Source organism: Anopheles bellator, chromosome 1 (genome assembly GCF_943735745.2).
Source record: "Anopheles bellator chromosome 1, idAnoBellAS_SP24_06.2, whole genome shotgun sequence".
In the NCBI taxonomy this organism is placed as follows: Eukaryota; Metazoa; Arthropoda; class Insecta; order Diptera; family Culicidae; genus Anopheles; species Anopheles bellator.
Window position 1 is genome coordinate 56,717,940 of NC_071285.1, and position 20,322 is coordinate 56,738,261.

At 53.9% G+C, this 20,322-nt stretch overlaps 3 protein-coding genes across 3 annotated transcripts; 2 read left to right on the plus strand and 1 right to left on the minus strand.

Annotated features, from left to right (window-relative positions):
* Positions 1-3,351: 3,351 nt before the first annotated feature.
* LOC131215941 (toll-like receptor Tollo) lies at positions 3,352-12,090 on the minus strand. Its single transcript, XM_058210335.1, has 2 exons — positions 12,013-12,090; positions 3,352-7,350 (listed from the first exon to the last, which is right to left on the minus strand). Exons 1-2 carry the CDS (start codon positions 12,088-12,090, stop codon positions 3,352-3,354), a joined length of 4,077 nt encoding a protein of 1,358 aa, XP_058066318.1.
* On the plus strand, positions 8,642-9,699 carry LOC131205795 (TM2 domain-containing protein CG10795). The gene is made up of 2 exons (XM_058198048.1): positions 8,642-8,998; positions 9,070-9,699. Exons 1-2 carry the CDS (start codon positions 8,703-8,705, stop codon positions 9,344-9,346), a joined length of 573 nt encoding a protein of 190 aa, XP_058054031.1. The 5' UTR covers positions 8,642-8,702; the 3' UTR covers positions 9,347-9,699.
* Positions 12,091-12,688: 598 nt separating the features above from the next.
* On the plus strand, positions 12,689-19,990 carry LOC131215942 (mucin-19). The gene is made up of 4 exons (XM_058210336.1): positions 12,689-13,311; positions 13,889-14,099; positions 18,406-18,701; positions 18,775-19,990. The coding sequence occupies exons 1-4, from the start codon at positions 12,689-12,691 to the stop codon at positions 19,883-19,885; spliced, it is 2,241 nt and encodes a 746-aa protein (XP_058066319.1). The 3' UTR covers positions 19,886-19,990.
* Positions 19,991-20,322: the final 332 nt, after the last annotated feature.

The window sequence follows — 20,322 nt, forward strand, 5'->3', positions numbered from 1 at the left end:
TGTGCTCATCGGTAACGTAAAAGCAAATGCAAAAATAGGGAATGCAATAGCGCGTGTTTAGGAGTTTGTAGTGCGAGACGAAGAAAAACGCGGTGCAGAGTGCTAAAGGTGATTATTTTACATTATCCGACATTATGTTGAGCGACACACTCTACACGTTACTATGGCAATGTTGAATGCAACGAATGAAGACTGTGTATCTGCAAACGGAACAGCAATATTTCAGCAACAAAGCGTGCTGTGTGCGTGCGCCCCAACCAATGATTGGTCCGATGTTGAGTTATCATGCTTTTGCTTTTTCGTTTCGGGATTCGTTAGTGTCTCCCATCCGCCGTGTCTGTGTGGCTCCGCGATCAAAGTAATCAAGCGTGTTTTAGTAGCACCCGATCGATTTTATATTATGAAAGCTGAAACTAGGAAAAAACAAAAATATTGTGATTTAGTTTAGCGTCGCGCGTGTGATGAGCAGGAGTATGATTTAGTATTTGTTTTAAGTCCCCGAGTCAACATTTGTTTCACGCTCAAACGTGGTGTTATGTGTATAGGTTTTGTTTTGCTCTCTCTCGCTGATAAATACACCTTCATAATCGAGAGAATCATTCATATCGCCGCTGCTGCTTCGCTTATAGCAAACACATATATCAAAATGGTAATATAGAATGCCGCTAGAGGAAGGAATATTAGGAAGCAGCTAGCTGGATCGGTGTGCGTGAATGATAATGTGCGCAAACTGAGAAAATACAGAAAATTGTAAGTTTTGCGGCATATCTTTTTATTTGTTAAACCCACACAGACAAACACACATGTTCATCGTTTACATTTCTTTGCACAATCTTATGGCGTGTGCGCCACGCGCCGCGAACTCTGGCGGTTAAGACGCTTTGGGGAACGGGTTTATCCGGGGGGGCATCTGTTATCACACCGTAGAGCTTTTTTTCTGATTTGCCAAAAAAACAAACAAAAATGGTAAAAATCAACTGTGTGAGTTACTTTTGAGTTAGTGTATTTTCCTTAGAAAAGGCTACAGCCAAGAGGCGCGCTTTATTTAGACAAGGTTAAGGATCACTATTATGTGTAAATAATAAAAGTCTAAACTGCTTACAATAAGTTGATCAATGAGAGAGAGAGAGAGAGAGAGAGAGTAAAGAACCATTCATATCATTTAGCAAACGACTGTTCTGTTGAGTGTGCCGCGCGTTGTGTATATTTATTTGTATCTCTGTTGTAACCGTGTTATGTTTGGCGTTTGTTTTTTGCGCTGTCGTTTCGTTTCTGTTTTTGCACACCTACATACACATGCATACATAGTATATGGCGCGCGCCTTTCTTTATGAGAACTCTCAGTAACCTAAGTGTATGATGACTTCACAATAACCGTTGTTACGCTCTAAAGTTCTAGACTATAGAAGCCGGAGAAGAGAAGTAAAAGGTGTGCGTGCAACCATTTCTCTATGTCTTATTGAAAATCTGTCTTTAACTCGCGGTCGCGGTCACGTTGGTTCATTACTGCAAAGTGTACTAAATAGAACTGTAAAGTAAGAGAGTAACAGTAACGCGCCAGCAGACAGCAGCAGAGATCGGCCAAGTGGAGGTGATCGCGCTGTAGGTGCCGTTTTTCTTAGTCCACTAAGCAAACAAAGCTCTAATAAACAATACCCCATTCCGTCGCACGTCCCTCCTGCCCTTGAGAGAGTAATAAAATTATACAAACTATACTTATACGCGCATTTGGGATATAGTGGAAGTAAATGAACTGCAACAAAAAAGAAAAAGGAAACCAAATAACAACACACACTGACACATAAGAAACAAAAATCTGAAACTCTGAAAGTATGTGAAATATTACTCCATTTTCGGGAAGCAGAAACCCAGAAACGGGGAAAATACAAAAAGCGTGTGGAGGAAACAAGAAAACAAATATGAACAGAAAAGCCAGCAAATCTATTTTTCTAGACTAGTTATCAATATTGGCGCGTGTTTTGTGGAGGGAATGGGTGGTGCAGCCGCTCCGTCGTCGGCGTTACCATCACGTCTCGTCGACGATGGCGCCGCCTATTGTTGGAGTAAAAAACTATTTAATAACAAAACAAAAAACTGCTTGCTAACCAAACAAAAACAAAGAACATACATCGCAAACTTCCTCGTACATTCTCTCGGAAGGCAATGAAATTGCCACCGCCGAAACACGAAGGCTCATCCAAGAAGGCTGCGTCCCGGGGAGTGGTTGTAAGGATAATATACAAACGGGTTTAACCATTTAAACCATCATTTCCCCATCAATCGCAAAGAGTCGGTCGGTCGCGCACTCGAACGAACGAAGCAAAACAACAGTAGGCGACGATGGGTGAGCACAGCGCATCGTAACAGGTCACGGGCGAAGGAACGAAGAATTGCATCAGAGAATTAGGAAGCGTGCGGAGATCTAGTCAAAAATATGTGTCCCCTGGCTGGCAGAGGGTCAGAGCTGATCGTGTGGGAGACGAATGGCAAGGATAAACGTGTGGTGCCCAAACGGAGAAGAACAATGATGAAGAACGACACAACCACACAGGCACACAAAAAGAAAGTGAGTAGCACATCATGATGAAGCAAACAACAACAAAACTGAAAACAAAAACATCAAACAAACAAACGCAGAAGCAACCAGACAAAGATTAAAATACCTATTAAATGAATACTGCTTATTCTGTAATTAATAATAAAATAGTCCGCGAGTCGAGAAATGCGCCGGTGTTTATCGATTTCATCGATCGCTCTCTTCTGTTTTCAGGCATACATCGTAGTAGCCCGGCGCAGCAGTTTCGCCGAAGCTTTCGGATTTGGGCGCCATCTTGAAAACAACGGTTTTTGTGGTTGATTTTATTTCACAAGTCATATCTCTATTGTTTACAGAGTATTTTTCAGTTCGGATAATTTCTCTTCAGCTAGTGCTATATTGCTCTGTCTCTCTCTCTTCTTTCTTTCTCTCTGTTTAGCTCTCTCGATATCTACAGCCGCCGCCACGCGTTTCTTCATTAAAACAGTGAACACACACAGACGCACACGCTCTAAATGCTTATTAATATCACCGCATTTCCGGGTTCGATGCGAACCGGAAACAAACTTGGACTTTGCCCACTCGCTCAGTTTCCGTCTGCGACGTCTGAGACACGGGTAGCTGGGACGGACGGATTTTTCACATAACTCTACACACGCGCGCACATCAACATACAAATTGCTCGCGCCCGGGGCGCCCCATCGTCGGAAAACCTTCGGTTTCATGCTCGATCGGCCAGAGAGAGAGAGAGAGAGGGTACGATTCTAAAAAGTCGATCCTCAATTTTCTACAATTATTCTAGGAATCAGATGCCTTCAGATGTGTATCCCGCCGACTCGGGACTCCTTGGGATTCTGGGTCAGTTCCGCGGGTCCTACCCCCGACGGCACCGTGGCCGGCGGTTGGTGGTGGTGCATTGCCGTCGTGGCGTTGGAATTTGGGTGGTGATGGTGGTGAAAATCTCCACCAGTCGTCTGTCCCCGCGGCCCCGGAGACAGTGCGGATCCGGGCGTACGATTGCCCGGTGGTACCGAAGCGCCGACGCCGCCACCGCCCGCCCGTTGGTGGCCACCGAGGCAGTAGCTGTTCCGCAGGTTCGTGTGCGTCAGGGCGAACGCTTGCGGTTGTTGGGCCGGCTCGTGCGCCACCGTCCGCGGCCGGCGGCTGTTGTTCGGTACGTCGGGCAGCGCGAAGCGCAGCTTCTCCCAGAACAGCTTGTCGCCCCACTGCAGATAGGTGTTCGTCTTCAGGTACAGCCGAATGTCCGGGTCCAGATCCTTCTGCGGTACCTCGCCCAGCACGATCACGATCAACCGGCGGCGCCGATCGCGCAGCACCGCATGGTGGGCCGATTTAAACTCGAACCGGCACCACTCGGACTGGAGAAAGTTCTCCGACAGCACCATGATGGTGCGCCGCGACGACTCGACCGCCTGCTGGATGGTGTCGGCAATGTACGCCCCGACCGGAAAGTCCCGATAGTGCAGACACAACCGGTACGCCGGATCACCGTTCTCGAGCGACGGTGCCAGTTCTTCGGCCACGAACGCCTCGTCGCTCGAGCTGTACGACACGAAGGCGTCGAACAGCTTGTCCCGCTCGCGCCGATCGATGTCCGCGTTCCGGTAGAACAGCCGCACACCGTACCGCGAGTGGAACCAGACACGCATCTCCTGCCGGAACACGAACAGCACCAGCGTGAGAACGATCACTAGCGAAAAGGCCCCCAGGGCCGTCACCAGCAGCGGCACATAGCCTTCCATCGGTTGCGCGGGCAGAACCGTTTTCTGGACCGCCGCCGTGGCCGTCGTCAGATTGCTGCCCCCCGAGGATGGATCACCTGTCTCGCCCGGCCCGGATGTCGCACTGTCGCACAGCGTGGTACTGTTATCGGCGTACACCAGCAGCCCAGTGCCGGAAGTAGCTCCCTCTTCGGCGACGGCATCTGCAATCTGCGTCGTTGCGTTGCTCGCCGCTGAACACCGGATCCTGGTGCGATCACGAACAACGGCCTCGTACCTCCGCAGGTGCTCCCGGAAGCGCTCCAGAAAGCGGCAGTCACACGGCCACCCGTTGACGGCGAGTCGCGCTTCGGCGAGCTTCAGATTCGATGGCCACCAACCATCGAACTCCAGCAGCCGGTTATGATCGAGCCGCAAGATGCGCAGCCCGTGCAGCTGATCGAACGTGTGGTTGGCGATCGCCACGATTCGGTTGTGGTGCAGGTAGAGCTCCCGCAGAGCGCTCAACCCCTCAAACTCGACACCCCCGAGCGTGCCGATCAGGTTGTGATCGAGTTGCAACGTTTCCAGCCCGCCCAGTCCGAAGAACGTGCGGTTGCTGATCGTTTCCACGCTCGAACCGTTCAGGAACAGGATGCGCAACCGTTTGCGGCCCAAGAACGCGTGGCTCGGTAGCGCCGGGAAGTGGTTCCCGTCCAGATAGAGCTGCGTAGCGTCCATCGGGATGTGATCGGGTAGTCGGCCATCGTCCGCAGCACCGTAGGCGGCCCGTGAACAATCGACCACGTTCGAGGTCCAGCTCTGATCGTGGTAGCAGGTGCACCGGGCCGGACACTCCATCTTGCAGTCGCACGCGTAAAAGTCGCAACAGTGACAGAGGGCCGAACAGTGCGACTCGTACTGGCACAGGAACTGATCGGGCTGGGCCTCCACCAGTGGCACGTACGTGCGGCCCCGGTTGTACAGCAACCGGCAGTAGATCGAGTCCAGATCCATCAGCCGGGGCTGCGTGCGGACGGATGGTGACCTTCGACCACCGGCCTGCTGTTGCTGTAACCAGCTAAGCTGACAATCGCACTGGTACGGGTTACCGCCGATGTAGAACTCGGGTAGTGGCCGATCGTCCGGGACGGCCGAGATGCGGAGCGAGTTCGGATCGAGCGTCGCGATCCGGTTTCCAAACAGATCCACTCGCGTTAGGTTAGGTTTCTTGAAGAACGTGTACGATTGTACCTTGGCGATCAGATTGTCGTTCAGGTAGAGCAACTCGACCCCGTTAGGGATCGCACTGCCCGTGATCTCGGTGAGCTGGTTCGAGCTGGCATCGATCGTGCTGAGCGCCAGCTGCGATTCGATCTCGAAGTAGTTGCCCAGCTCCGCGATCTTGTTCGCGTGAATGTCCAACCACTGCAGTCCGGTGGGGATGAGGGCGTAATCGAACACCTCCAGGTGGTTGTCGCTAATGTTGAGCCACAGCAGATTCGGGAGCTTCGCAAACAGCCCCGCAATGTCCGTGAGATAGTTACCGTCGAGTCGGATCGCCTGCAGCGCGGTGTTGTTGTCGAAGCACGACTGCTCCACGCTCTTCAGCCGGTTCTGCGACAGGTTCAGGATGTGCAGGGACGCCAACCCGTCCAGTGTGCCGCGGCGCAACACCTCAACGTTGTTCTCCGTTAGCCGCAACCCGTACAGGTGGCCCAGATCGCGAAAACCGGCCCGGTCGAGGTGCGCGATATGATTCTCGCCCAGATCGAGGGTCCGCAGGAGCGGCACGTCCCGCAGGGCGTCCGGAACCTGTAGCAGCTTGTTGCCGTTCAGGTGCAGCTCCTGGAGGGTCCCGCCGCCCGGCAGAAACGCGTGCCGATCGATGCGCGCGATCCGATTAAAGTCCAGCGACAGCAGCGTGAGTTGCGTGAGGCCCGCGAACGTCTGTTGCTCGATGGCCGCGAGCCGGTTGTGCGACAGGACGAGCGTGTGCAGTGCCGGCTGTTCGGTGAAGGTGTTCGGCGCGATACTCTCGATCCGGTTCCCCGACAACCGGAGCACCTGTAGGGCGGCCAGGCCGCGAAAAATGGAGGGCTCCAGTCGGGACACCCGGTTGTGGGATAGGTCGAGTAGCACGAGTGACGATAGACCCCCGAACGTGGCCCCGTTGATCCACTCCGACGTTAGCTCGTTGTGCGACAGATCGAGCACCATCAGTTGGCGCAGCTCACCAAACAGGCCTGGGGCCAGCACGTTCAGGCTGTTGTTCTGGAGGTACAGCTCGCGAATGTGTTTCGCCTCGGAGAACAGTTCCGGCGGCAGGTTGGTGAGCCGATTGAGCGATAAATCGAGGCGGGCCAGGGACAGCAGGCCTTCGAGCGCCCGGTCAGCGACAAACGCCATCCCGTTGGCCTGGAGCCGCAGGTCGGAGAGCCGACCCAGCCCGGAAAGGCCAGCCGGTGGCAGGCTGTCGATGTTGTTGTGCGAAAAGTCCAGCACCGTGAGCGTGGCGCCGCACTTCTTCAAAACCCGCGTGCTGAGCGATGCACTAAAGTGTAGCCCCGTCAGGTCCCGCAGCCGATTGTGGGTCAAATTCAGGTGCTCCAGCGTGGTGAGCGGGCAAACCATGCCCTCCGGTAGGCTGCGGATGTTGTTGACACTCAGATCGAGCCGCTGCAGCCGGGAAAGCTCCCCGGTGAACACCTTCGGCCCGATCGTCAAGCTGACCGCGGACCAGTCGGTGTTGTAGGTGCGCAGGGTGAGATTGGTGAGCTCGCGCAAGCCCCGGAACGACCCGTCCGCCAGGGTCGCCATCTTGCAGTACTCGATCGAGAGCGATCGGAGCGTGGCTAGCTGCCGGAAGCTCCCGGGAGCCAGGCTGCTCTGGAAGAGTAGCGTATCGTCGCAGCGCAACCGAAGCCGCACCGTGGCGGCCGGCTGCAGCACACTAAAGTTCGTATTTTCCAGCTCACTATTGATGGTCCGCAGGTGGCACACGAGGGTTATCAAACCGGCACCGTCGCCAACGCCGCCGCCGGCACCGTCGGAGTCGCCAGCGTCGTCGGTCCAGCGACACTCGTCCGGTGCCTGGCCCAAGGTGGTGCCACATAGCAGCAGGAGCATCGGCACCAGCGCCCCAACGATCGTCCACCAGCGCCAGCAGCAACGGCAGATTGCCGCCCGCGGCGACCGTCGACGCATTGTGGCGAAGAAATTGGTGTTGTTGCACCGTCGTCGTCGTACTACAGTCACTGTTAACATCCGGATTTCGACGTGCAGCGTGCATAATTCACTTCACACAGATCTGTGGCGAACGGCCGAGTCGGGGAGCGCGATTATCCTTCTGCTGCTGCTGCTGCTGCTGGGCTCACTCGCCGTGACCTGATTCGCTACGATCACTTCCATCATCATTGCACAACGTAAGTGGGGTTGCTGGTCGTTGCACTTTGCACTTGGTGATGCATTTTCTATTGTAACTATTCTTTCGTAGGTCGACAATGAAGATACCTGAACGATATTGAATTGGACGGAACACGGTCCACGGTTGGAATTCTCCCGTTGAAACCTGAGGCCCACAAATTGCTTACGTTCCACTCTCCCTGGCGAGGCAACGAACGCAACACACGCAGCGCAATGCTCGCTCTATTGCTGTCTCGCTTGGCGTAGCGTAAAAAAACAAGCGGCCAAACAAGTTTTTACCTGCGATCGCGCACGGCGACTCACCAACACGCTCGCAAACCGCGCACGATCGGCTTTCCGTGGCAAGGCTGCCAAACAAAGAACGAGATCGCTCTGGTGCTGGCGCCGGGCCTGCCAACACGATCCCTTTTGAACCGTGTGTGACTTGCGCGTGCGATAAGGGACGAACTCTTTTCTGCGAGGAACACGTGCCGGGTTTGCTTACAATAAATATGCTGTTAATTTGGAACCCTTTTTAATTTTCCCTCAACCGTAAAGCTTCGGATTGAATAAAGAGTTGAAAACATAAAATTTGTCTTTTCTTTTCGTTATTTTGCGTCTTCACAATGTGATGTGTTCGAAAGAAATGCTTCCGCCTTCGTTTCCGATCGTTTTCCGCTTCGTTCTGAAAAAAATCGAAAAAAAATCGAAAAAATCTCTCTTTTCACGCGGGTCCCAAAATCGGGAAAAAGTACCAGGCGAGAAGGAACCGGCGAAGGTAGCTCCGATCGGCAGTGCTGGCACTTACTTTTCGAATGCTGTCAGTTCGTGTGCCCTTCAGGAACGACGGTGCTGTCAGTGTGCAGGGAATACCTTCGCGTCTGGCTACAACTCGAATCGAAACGTCAAACCGTGGACGACAGATAGTAAACAATAACATTGGCTTGCATCGCGATTGAACCGTATTTCGTGAACCGTGTGCGATCGTTCGGCGGAAAACAGCAGCAGATCGGACGATTTCTTTGCGTGCCACACGTGCCATGTTTCACCTTAATCTGCCCCGGTCCCCCGTGCGTACGACGATCGTCTGTTGGCTGGTGGTGCTGTTGACGGTGCCATTCTCCACGGAGGCGGCCGAAATCGATTGCGGCAGCCTGCGGATGGGTCAGTTCATCTGTCCCGATCCGTCCCTCCGGCAGATTGACCCGCGGACACAGCAACTGCGTGGTTGCACGAAGGAGAACAAGGCACGCGTGTGGTGCATCGCGGCCGACGGTATCGTGTGCAGCGAAACGAAGAACACCAGCTTCACGAGGGAACTGCCGTGCAAATGGACGTGAGTGTCGCGGCGGTCGTGTGGCCCCCTTCAGCTAGTAACCCCGGTATCGGTTTGACCTCTCCCCACAGCAATGGTTACCACTTCGACACCTCGCTCCTGCTGTCGGTGTTTCTGGGCATGTTCGGTGCCGATCGGTTCTACCTCGGCTATCCGGCTCTGGGGCTGCTAAAGTTCTGCACCCTCGGCTTCATGTTCCTGGGCCAGCTGGTGGACGTGATACTGATCGCCACGCAGGTCGTCGGGCCAGCCGACGGTTCGGCGTACATCATCCCGTACTACGGGCCCGTCATCAGCGTCGTGCGGAGCGACAACTGGACCTACCGACTGCCGCAGGACAACTGGTGATTGCTGGCCAACATTTTCCGGCTGCCCCACTGGCCACGGACGATGGACTGAGTGCCAACCCCCCCTGGGATGGGTTGCCCCCGCTGGAGAAAGCCGATGTTGATGTTGAACGGACGACCAGCACGACCGGGGTGTGCAAATGTGATACGAACCAATAGTAAGTTAAGTAGGAAAGGTTATTCAAGTGGAGGTTGAGTAAAAAATAAAACAAACACATTGGACCATTTAGATGGCCACACAGTGCCGCTAACCGAGGTCGGCGTCGGCCAATCACTCGAAACATACTTATTAGAAGTTTGAATGACGCATTAACGCATTGTAAGGCCGTTTAGCTTTGTGACCGAGCGATTAGCCAAAGTGTGTCCCAAAAGGAATAAAAATAATTACCATTTTTCGCAAACCCGAAAGTCATTCCCTTGGGCAGCAAATGGGTAGGTTACATTTTAATCACACGATCACGCACCACACTCCGATCGCCTTTCGGCGGACATGCTGGGGAGAGCCCGGGGCGGGAACCATAATTTGATCGATACAATGCCGTGCGCTCGGGCCTGTGCATCGGAATCGCACTGTTTGCTCACTTTATGTTTTCGACCCGTGAAATATGGGTCGTCGGCGGCGGAGTGTGTTTGGTGGTCCTCAGCGGGCGGGTGCGCTTCGAACCGCAATTTATGCGATGCGCTCTAGCTTTGCGGTATCGGTTTGCAAATTGTGCTGGCGCTGGCCCACCACCGAAAAAAGGGACCAAATTTACGACTCGCTTCGCTGACTGGTGCCGGGGGGTGGTGCGGCGTTTGATCCATACATCCGCTCCCGCCGGGGGGCTATGGGTCCTGTTTATGGCGCTGAAACGCCTGTCAAACCTCCGCCGGCGGCAGTTGGATCCTTCAGGGTTTCAGAGCAAATGCAAAAGGCAGCATTACGACCGCGACTGCCTGAACTGATGGATATATGATGTGGCAAATCGCTTACACTCGTCGGCCGGTAGTCAATAACTTTCGGTCACGGAGAAGGCGCGTGCCTAATGCCTGCTACCCGGTGAAACCGTTCAATCACCGGCCGACAGGGCAAGGCCAATTTTCCCAATACATTTTACGGCAGAAAAGGCTCGATCAAGGTCAGCCGCTCGAGAGATCGTTCGTCGTGGGGTGGTAGTGCAATCGGTTTGCGGCGGTTGTTGGAATACATATTAATATGCCATCCATCAACAATGAAAAGAACCGCCAGGAACCGGTAACGGACGTGGCGACCTTGAAGAAACAAACATACTTTGAATTGCAGCATTAAAATGTGATCAGGGTCAAAGTACAAATAAAGATATGAGGCAAAATAGGGTAACTTGATCAAATAGTCTTCCCTGTTGATAGATGTCGCCACCGGGTTTGCCCACAGCTCCGTCCCGCTGTAAAACGTACCAGCTAAATGATATATTTCCGTTGCTGAAATGTTGCATACTTTTAGTCTTAAGCTAAACCTGTCCCGATACACAAAAAAAGTTTTCCATCACATTCAAGAGCATTGAACTGCGATAAAACAGTTCGATTATCGATTTGCTCTCTGTCTCTGGCAGCCCCGAGCCGCCGTTCGAAGTGTTCCAAAATCCTAACCTTAGCCACCAACCCGCCGCTAGGCGCAGTCCTTTCGCCCGGAGTTGGCCCCCGAACGGCCCGGGAGTTGTTAAGTTTATTCTTGCAATTCCTAGCAACCCGCACGTTTCGCACTGAGGGCCCCCATCAGCGGGTTACATCCCGAATGCGAACCGAACACCACCCCTAGCTAACCCCTAACAACGAGGATTTATGTGTGTCAAGAACTCGCAAAAAAGCACCGAAACAACCCGGGCGAAACCAATAGCGATCCGAACCCGGCCGGCCCCGTAGTGTAGTAAAACGTTGTATCTATGCCATCCACGGAACGGAACGCGATTCGCGTTTTTGTTTCCCTTTTTTTTTGCTTCGGTTCCGATTGTTGGTTCGTTCCCCCAAAACTGGCCGTTTGCTGGGCTGGCTGGCTTTGGTCCTTTGTGGTCGCATTCGGGAGTTTTATGGTGGGTTGGGTTGGGTGTTTTTTATGCCTCTCTCTCTCTCTCTCTCTCTCGCGCCTTACTGTGGGCCCCGAACATAGAATCGGTTCGCGTGTCACTTAAAGGGAACCGCAGCGGGTCTTGTCGACAGGCCAGGCTGGCGCACTGATTCCGATGATCCGTTATCCTTAACACAATAACCTAGGCTTTCGATTTTTGCTTGTCTGTTTTTTGGGTCCACTGCCAGAAATGTGCACCGCAAAGGCGAACACCGCAGGACTCGGCACTCGTTATTCGGAGGGGTAAGATTTCGTTTTCAAAATGGCGATTAAAAATCCAATTTAGGTCCAGTGGGCGGAAATGGCCAAAATGCTACATTCAAATTCACCACCGGGACACGGGACGCTGCCAAGAGTGTAAAAGTGCGGCAAATAAGTTGTGGGACTGTGACGCTCAGCTTACGCCTTAGATTCCTCAGTCTTGGGCCTCATTTGCCCCACCGTGTAGCCATCGGCCGCCATCAACGTCGTCAGTAAATAATCATCACAGGATCATTACTCACCGTGGTTCCCGTTGCCCGTTTGGTTTGGGCCGCCGGTGAATGAAAGCTCCGACCCGAAGCTCCGGCGAAAGCCCCCGGCACCCGTGTTGCGCGTGAGCGAGACAAGGATGCGCCCGGTATCGCGGCCCGATTCGGTCGTAAAAGGGCATTGGCATCCATTATTGTGGGCGGCGGGCGAGGGGCTGCTAACTCCCCTCGTCCTACGGCGACGACGACGACGACGACGACCGTCGTAATTTGTTGGGCCGCGCGCCGACTAGTGGCCGCGGCACTGGCGCCTCCATCAGTAAGTCCACCGCACTCGGCCGTGGTGGTGGGCTGTGTGTTGCGCTGCTGCCGTGCGCTTTACGGCTGCCTGTGTTAGTGTGTCCGTGGCCCGGCCGTTCCGTGCCGTTCCGTGCCGTGCCGTGCCGTGTGCGTGTTCAATCCGCTGTCAATCCGTCGTCGCCTTCCGCCGGTTTTCAATAAAACGTATTTTATGGCCCCCCCTTTCTGACGGGCAGGACGATGACGATTGCGGTTTGAAAGGCTTTCTCCTGCTCGGCCTGCTCTCGTCCTTTGTCCCTGTTTGGCGCACGGTTTAGTGCTGGAACAAGAAAAATAAAACGCTCCCAATCGACCCGGGTTCGATGAATGCACAATAGACAGCCAGCCAGCCAGAGACCGATCGGTGGTCGTGCTAACGTCGTGGTCGCTCCCTCTCTCTCTCTGTCCTGCCCGCTGCCAGGTCGTCAGGTTTGCGGTTTAAAACAGGATCATGTCGAGCGCTCGCTGCTTAAACTGGTCCCGACCGCCACCGGGGCGGCATCCGGTGCTCCGGAAGCAGGTGTCCTGCATCGAACCATCGGTAAATACGGCGGGTCCGACGACGACGACGGCGACAGCGGTGACGGTGACCGACGGTCGGCGGTGTGACCACTTTTGCCAGTTTCTCGTGACCGGTGCGATCATTCACAAGGACCGTTTTCAAAATTATCACACCTACCATCAGGCCCATCGCGGTGGTGGCAGTGCGTCGTCGTCGGCGGCCTCGATCGTCGGCGGCCAGCAACAGCAACGCCGTGCCAGGCCTGCCAGTGCCAGTTCCGGCGGCGGCGGCGGCGGCGGCGGTTTCTCCAGTCCAGCACCAACCGGAAGTGACCAGGAGCGGACGCGGGCTGCGAACCGGCGGGCCAATCTTCTCTGCAAGCAGCTTTCGCTCGATCAGAGCATTCTGGTGGCGGCGACCACCACGGCGGCCGCTGCCGCTGGAATGGCCGCAGTTGCGACCGCCACCGGTCCCTCTGTCCCATCGGCAGAACCGCCCGAAGCCGGAGGGTGGACGTTCGGACGGAAGCCACGTGCTGGTGTCGCGGCCTCCGGCGGCCCACTGAAAAGCGAGTGCGTATTTTTTTAATTTTCCTCTTTTTGTTGTTTGTAGTGACAAACAGAAAGTTAAGGTGCCTAGAAAGTTGGAGAAAATTGGGCCTTTCGAATGCCGATTCGAAATCGTGGTGCATTGAGAAGTTGTTGCTAATTCTACTAAAGCAGGCTTTGGGCCCGAGCGATGTGAGAAGGCCTTCACTGCGGATGAGATGAGATGAGATGAGATGCTCACGGGTGGGAAAAGCTAACCTTAAAGGCGGCGAAGCCGGATTAAATGAAAAATTGCGTAGAAATTAGGTTCAGATGTGTAACTGATCGTAGTTTTGACGTTATTGTAAAATTGAATTGATTAACGGAGTTCGAATTAGATGTTGGTATATTGAAGTATTTTATGCGAAGTTCGTTAGTTAGAATTCTACCTTCGTTAGCGTTCAGACGAAGCAATTACTTAGCCCAAGTTGAGAATTATTTAGCACGTTTAGATGTAGCTAGTTCATGGCCAATGGTTATAGACGACCTTGGCTGATAAAATTCGCATTTGCTGACACATTTTTCCATTGTTCCAAAACACCCATCAACGTCCGCCCGGCAGCATGATGGACGCCGGTACCGTCGGTAAAAAGGGCCTAAAGTCGGGCAAGGATTCGCGCATCAACATCAAAATCTTCCTCGGACAAACCGTGCAGCAGCAGGACTCGTCCGACACGGGCGTCAGCGACACGGAAGGACCATCGATCGTCCCACCCGGCCGGTCTGGAGGGCTTCCGCTGCAAAAGTCCGACTCCACGCCAGCGATGAGCATGGTAAGTTGTGTGTGTGCGTGTTGGAAGTTAACTTTCCCGACTCCACCCCCCACGGGAGAGGTTACTGAACTGCCTCAGTTGTGGCCACTCGAGTCGCACATGCTAAATCAAACTCTACCCCGTTCGATCCGTTGTGGCACGTGGCACCGATTTTTTTGGTTTTCATGCATTCCCCGTTTTCGTGTTCCGTAAAAGTTTACGACGACGAAAGCCAACCGCAATCACGGTTGTATTGAGGTTACACGCCCCGCGAGAGAAATGTGGGCCACCAGGCGGCTCCATTGCGGGCCGAACTTGATAATCGAAGGCACACGTGTCCCAAACACCAGTCAGTCGCCGCCCCCCCCTTACTGCGGGGATTTGATGTTTTGGGCGACAGTGCGCAATTAAAAGCGAATTAACCGAGGTTCCCCGACGCGACGGAATAGAATGCCGAAACACATTGACTGGAAAACGTGGAAACTTTTCCCGGTCAAGGTCCTTAGGAAGGGTCTTGAACATGGCGCGCACCGAATCGCAACACGAGCCACACTCCGGGTCCGGGCTGCTCTGGCACTTTAAACGGCTTTCGGCGGCCTCTTCTGGGCCAATTAAACTTACAGTCCTTCAGAGGACGCTGGACGTTTGAATGAACGCGAATTGAAGTAGAACTTTGCCCAGCTGACAGGCTTCAGCCCTCGTCGTCGTCGTCGACGTCCGACCGACGTGTTGAACTAGGTCGCTCCAATCGCACGCCCCGGGCGTGCGGCTGTCCGCTTCTGCTTCGATTAAAATTGTTTCATGCCCCATCCCCGGGCGCCTTTGTTTATGTGGAAATCGAATCGTATCGAACACTGGGCGCGAAACCCGCGCCGGAAGCCACCTTCCTGGTCTGAGTGCCAAAGCAAGACAGGGCTCCATGCACAGGGCGCGATTGTGCAAGGACTGCACACTGCGAGGGCACCGACGGCACGGAACTGAATGGTTCCGTGTGCCAGTTGTTGCCCAACGGTGAGGCAATGCACAGCTCTGTGATAACCGGGCCACGACCGGGCTCAGGAAGCTAGTGATCCCGCCCCGCCCCTGGTCACGGCGTGTGGTGATGAAGTAGGTGGTGATTCGATACTCTATAAGGACGATCTCATCTCTTTGTGGCCAAAACCGAAGTGCTGTATCCCACCGCCACTCCAGCCAGTTCGAGTCAGTTTCCTTCGGTGCCTTACGAACCGCCGCTAAAAGTAACAACTCAATGTGATACACACTTTGGCACAAAAACGAGTGTCCCTAGCTTGTAACCGTAGTCAATTAAACACTCTGGTGTCCTCGCCTCGTGCTTAGGGATTTCAGTGGTCCCGTGGTTGTCCCGTTTAAAAACGACACACAAAAACCGGAAACGTGCTTCACGCGGATTGCACCCTGCAACTGCATTCGTGTGCGACGATGACGGGTTTTCCCACTCGAAACGAACTAATTAAACACCGATTCGTTTAGCCGCGCGGCAATGTAACCGGCAGCCGTAGCTCCGCAGCGAGCATAGGCGGAATGTGACCTACAAAACGCGAGGTGAGTGCTTCGAAGGGAAACGCGCAGAAGGAAAAGTTTAAACGACCCGCGTGTCGGAATGGTGTGTTACGCGGTCGTTTGTCGAGGAGATTATTTGGTGGGACGGTTCAACCAAAATCTCAATCCCGCGACACAGACACACATGTTTTCTTTGGAACATTTCCATCTGATGAGATTGTGTTACTGTGCTAAATGGGTTTTGGAGCTGGGCATTGTTTTGGAGCTCGGTATTGCTTTCTTAAGTGCGGAGTGTTTAGGCCAAAATGGTTAACCGGGTTTTCTATCGCGTGGCTGTGCGCCTCTTTCATTCACATTACATACCTTCGTAAGGGACGTTCTTCACGGGTGAGCACGGGTTTCTGCGGCTTTGCAATGTCCTGAAACACACATTAGAATACGGTGTCAGAAATTAGTATTGAGAAGCGACAAAAAGCTAGACGGACTTACGGTTTGGTGGGACACTCGAACTGGCACGAATCAACTGCAACTCACAAGTTTACTTGGATGTTAGTTTAGGATGCACTACAAAAGGTTCGCACAGTTCCCTCGCATCCAAACTGGCATACTAGGTTATGCCGATATGATTCGGCACGATCGATTGCGAAACATCCATTGCAACAACTGACAGCAGAACTATCGACAAAGCGCCAACAACAATCTAGTACGCGATGAATGGAACTAGCAAGTTGAATATACATTTAAACTATGCTATTGGGAGTTTCGAATTCTCTGGCGCCTTACCACCAGCGGCACCTTTACATTTCAGATAACTTCTATGTAATCAATTAGCATGTGCCACGGCAGGCTAACGGTTGCCAATAACGGTAGTACCACCTTAACACCTGACTTTATTAATCGGGAACCCAATGAATACACTGATAACGTGATAATATAATTCCCACAGCCATACGGGGCACCCAACCGGTGTCTCCTCTGTGGGTAACCCTTCAGCGCTATGATTGATTAGACACGGTAGACCCGGTGATCCCCCTTGCATACTGCCATGCTCACGCGACCCGGTAGATGGCCTATATTTCTAGTAGTTGCACAAATTGTAGTCACAAAACTCGCAGTTTCGGTAGCCCTGGTAGCCGGTCACACTGTTGCAGGTGGTTTCGTACGTCTGGAGCTGCAGCGCACATCCACGATCGACGACGTACTGAAACGTGCTCGGGACTACAAGAAAGAAAGGAGTAAATGCGGGCGTTAGTCGAGAGGAAAAGAGGTACTAGAGCCCGGCATTACCGTATCGCTGCACGCGGTAACAAACGTAGCCATTCGCACGCTTTGTCCGCGGCCACGGCGGAACGGTGATGACCGTCGGATACCACGGGGCAACCGTTGTCGTCCAGACCGGCGTAGTCGGATAGGTCGTCGGATACGTTGGACCCACGACCGAGCCACCGCAGACGACGGCTTCCAGCGAGCTCGATCCACAGTTCTGGCACCGGTAGCAGACCGTTTGCGATAGGGCTGCAAAGGGGAGTTGCGTTAGCGTGGCAAAATGGGACAACCGAGCGAAACGAGAGAACTCACCCGCAGTCGCCAGTAGAAGACACAGAAGGGCACAGATTACGGTACGATCCATCTCTCCAGAGCCTGCGCGTTCTCGGACAGCTTCTCTTGCACTGGCCCAGTGGCCCGCTGCACTAAGCATTCGTAGTTTTGGATGGTGGTGCGCTTTATCGATCGGTGCGACTGCTTAGAAAGATAACGGAGATGTGGGGGGGATGCAAATCAGGGATGTTTACTTCCTACCCCACCAATGGCCGATGGGCATAGATTTCCTGCGAACAGGTGATAAGTGGGCGGTTATCAGTCTGTGGCACGCGGATGGTCCATCCAGCCAATTGGACAATGGGCCGATGATGACGCGGGCCAGAAATGGGGATTTTTCTGACCCGTTACGAAACGTGACAACTCACTCTCTAGGAATGCGTCCGGCTGCGACATCAGGCGAGATTGCGGTGCGAATAAAACCATGTCACGATCACCGAAATCAATCTTTCCCTCACCCCCAGATGCCCCGCGATGTACAAGATTGCATTCCGAGCGCAGTGCTGGCTGGTGGCCTCCCGGCCTTCCAATCTGCTTCGAAGCGGTTATGGCGGGTTCTGGAGATGTTCCTTGGTTTCGGCCCTGCAAAAACCAATTAAACCTTCGCCGAAATTCTGACGCGAAGCAGATTTAACGATTCGACTGCATTGTAGTGTTGCCTTGAAAATGTAGAACAAGTGGAAAGGTGGTGCTCTCCACCCTGTCGGCCTGTGCCACGGCGGCAAACGGACCTGTCGAACCAACTTGATTGGCATCCTGTGTAGCTCGCGCGATGGCCACGGTCACCGCTCCAAAACGCTCGTTCGAATATTGTCGAGCTCCCCCGATTGGCAGGTGAATGGCATGAAAATGTGATCACGCCAATCCGGCGCGCGCCAATATGGAATGCTACAAAGTTTCCACACTGCGGAACTGCGTCACTGCATTCACTGCACATGCCTCCAGGGTCTGTTTAGTCGTCAAGCTAAAAGAACAGTAAGATTAAAACCTTGAAACCCCGACTGTAACATCTCGCAGAACATCACTTACCCGGTGATGGTTTAATTGCCGTGGCCGAGAGATTGAGGCGTCCATCAGCTTGAGCGACGTTCGACGGGGGCAACGTTGTAGCCACCACCAACTTTTGACCTTTTTGGCTGTGTTTTGGGGCGCTTTGCCATTTCAGACCACCGATATCTACTCTTCCACGTGCTCCGGCGCAAAACAGCTGCTTGGCGGTAACAGTAGCTCATCCGGGGGAACAGCCGGCAGTGCCAGCCAGTCAGCTTCCGGTGGCGCGGGCGGTACTTCAGCAGCACCGGTGTCGGGTGCGATCAGTGGCCGTAACTCGTCGCTCGCCCAGCGCCGGGCCCAGTTTCAGGCGAACCGGCAAAACTCGGAAGCCCACGATCGACGCCATCCGCCGCTGGTGCGGGCTATGTCCGCACCGATCCGTCCGGCCGATCCCGATACGTCCAAGTTCCTGCAGAGCAAAAAGAAGTCTCGCCGAAAGAAGGCGCTTAGGTAAGGGGGGAGTTCCGGGAAGAACTGATCACTGATCACTGATGTTTCGGCGAATCCGATTTCGATTTTGCAGGGAAAAAGACGAGTATAACATCTGCGAAGAAGATGAGTACAGCGATGATGGTGGTGGTGGTGGTGGCGGTGTCCTCGGATTACCCAACGGTGCTGGCGGTGCCAAGTCCAGTCTGGTTGCTACGTTCCCATTGCGATCCCGGTCGGTGCTAGGTGGTGCGTGCGATATCGAGACGCTCGTGTCACTGCTCAGTTCCGGCGGTAGTGACTCGGAGAAGGAGCAGGAGTCGGCCGCAGGAACTGCTGCCCAGCAGAACAGCGACTGCCCGCTGCCGACGGGTCCGGTGCCATCGTCGTACAGACAGCCCGCAGCATTTTCGTCCACCGTCGGCCACCTCAAAGGGCCACGCGCACCGATGCTGAAGAAGGCAGGAAAGTCGGTGTCGTTTCAGGAGAGCGACCTCAAACCGGTGCCCGCCACCGCCGGCCTCAACCGGGACTACCGGAAGCCGGGTGCGTTTCAGTCCGCGGTGGCCGCGAATCGTATGCGGCGCACGCAGCAGTTGGTTCACACGCTCAATGCGTTCCAGCTGAAGGATCGGGCCGAACAGGAAACGGACACCGGGGAAGATACGGTTCATGATAGGACGGAGGGCGACAAATATGGAACTACGGGGCAGCCCACCGCGGTCACCACCACTAAGGCAGCGAGCGGTAAAACAGAGGCCAAATCAGCGCACGGCAACGCTAGTGGGGCTGCTACCAATGGGGCTAGTGATCTGGAGACGCCCAAGGAGCAGGAGTGCTACCGGTTGTTTCTCAAAATGTCTCGGAAGGGGCTGTCCGTCTCGTACGACACCATCCTGCGGGGAATGCTCACCCCGACCGAGCTACGTGTGCTGCAGAAAAAGAAGAGCCTCCAGCGGGCTGATACGATCGACGAACATGGCATCGACGGGGTGTTCGCACCCGAGGCCGGCATTGGTGGCCCAGAGAACGGCATACCGCCGGAGGTTCCCAAAGCCACCGTTGAGCATATGAAGCGCGAACTGGAATGTGATGGACCGACGATACACGAGGAACCCACAGCAGCAGCAGTGACAGCGGAAGAAACCAAGGATGAAAAAGAGGAAATGGACCACTGTCCAGATGGTGAATCCACGCTCCCCTGAACGGCCCCCTTCACATGTTAAGTTTGGTGTCCCGCATTTGCCCGCGCAGCTCGTTGTTGTTTCTTGTTAATGGCTGGCACTGGAATTGTGATAAACGCGGGGACGCAAGGATCCACAACCTCGGTGGGACGTGTGGCACGTTACGTTTTGTTCTGATGCTCTTCAAAAGAGGTTTATGAAACCGTTGGGTGTTTTACGTGTTAAGTTTTTAGAACCGCAGCAAAACTGTTTTTAATCAAGAATCTAACGTCATCGTCGTCTGTCTGGCAGCAGCGCATGTTCGTAGAACTTTAAACGTTATCCCGCTGCGGGCTGACCGAGGGGAAGATCGCCGCACGGTGGTCACACAACGATAGAGCAAGCGCACAAATAAAAGAAACATGAACCCAATCCCGATTCGTTAGCCTATTTTTGTTCGGAAAGAACCGTTGGTTGAA

What these genes read in the sequence shown, in the direction of transcription:
- LOC131205795 (XM_058198048.1), top strand. Translation starts at nt 8,703, where the DNA reads ATGTTTCACCTTAATCTGCCCCGGTCCCCCGTGCGTACGACGATCGTC. An exon ending in GAACTGCCGTGCAAATGGAC is followed by an intron (nt 8,999 to 9,069) that starts GTGAGTGTCGCG and finishes CTCTCCCCACAG; the next exon opens with CAATGGTTACCACTTCGACA.
- LOC131215941 (XM_058210335.1), bottom strand. Translation starts at nt 12,090, where the DNA reads ATGGATGCCAATGCCCTTTTACGACCGAATCGGGCCGCGATACCGGGC. An exon ending in CTCGCTCACGCGCAACACGG is followed by an intron (nt 7,351 to 12,012) that starts GTGCCGGGGGCT and finishes ACCTTGGGCCAG; the next exon opens with GCACCGGACGAGTGTCGCTG.
- LOC131215942 (XM_058210336.1), top strand. Translation starts at nt 12,689, where the DNA reads ATGTCGAGCGCTCGCTGCTTAAACTGGTCCCGACCGCCACCGGGGCGG. An exon ending in GGCGGCCCACTGAAAAGCGA is followed by an intron (nt 13,312 to 13,888) that starts GTGCGTATTTTT and finishes TCCGCCCGGCAG; the next exon opens with CATGATGGACGCCGGTACCG. An exon ending in CGCCGAAAGAAGGCGCTTAG is followed by an intron (nt 18,702 to 18,774) that starts GTAAGGGGGGAG and finishes TCGATTTTGCAG; the next exon opens with GGAAAAAGACGAGTATAACA.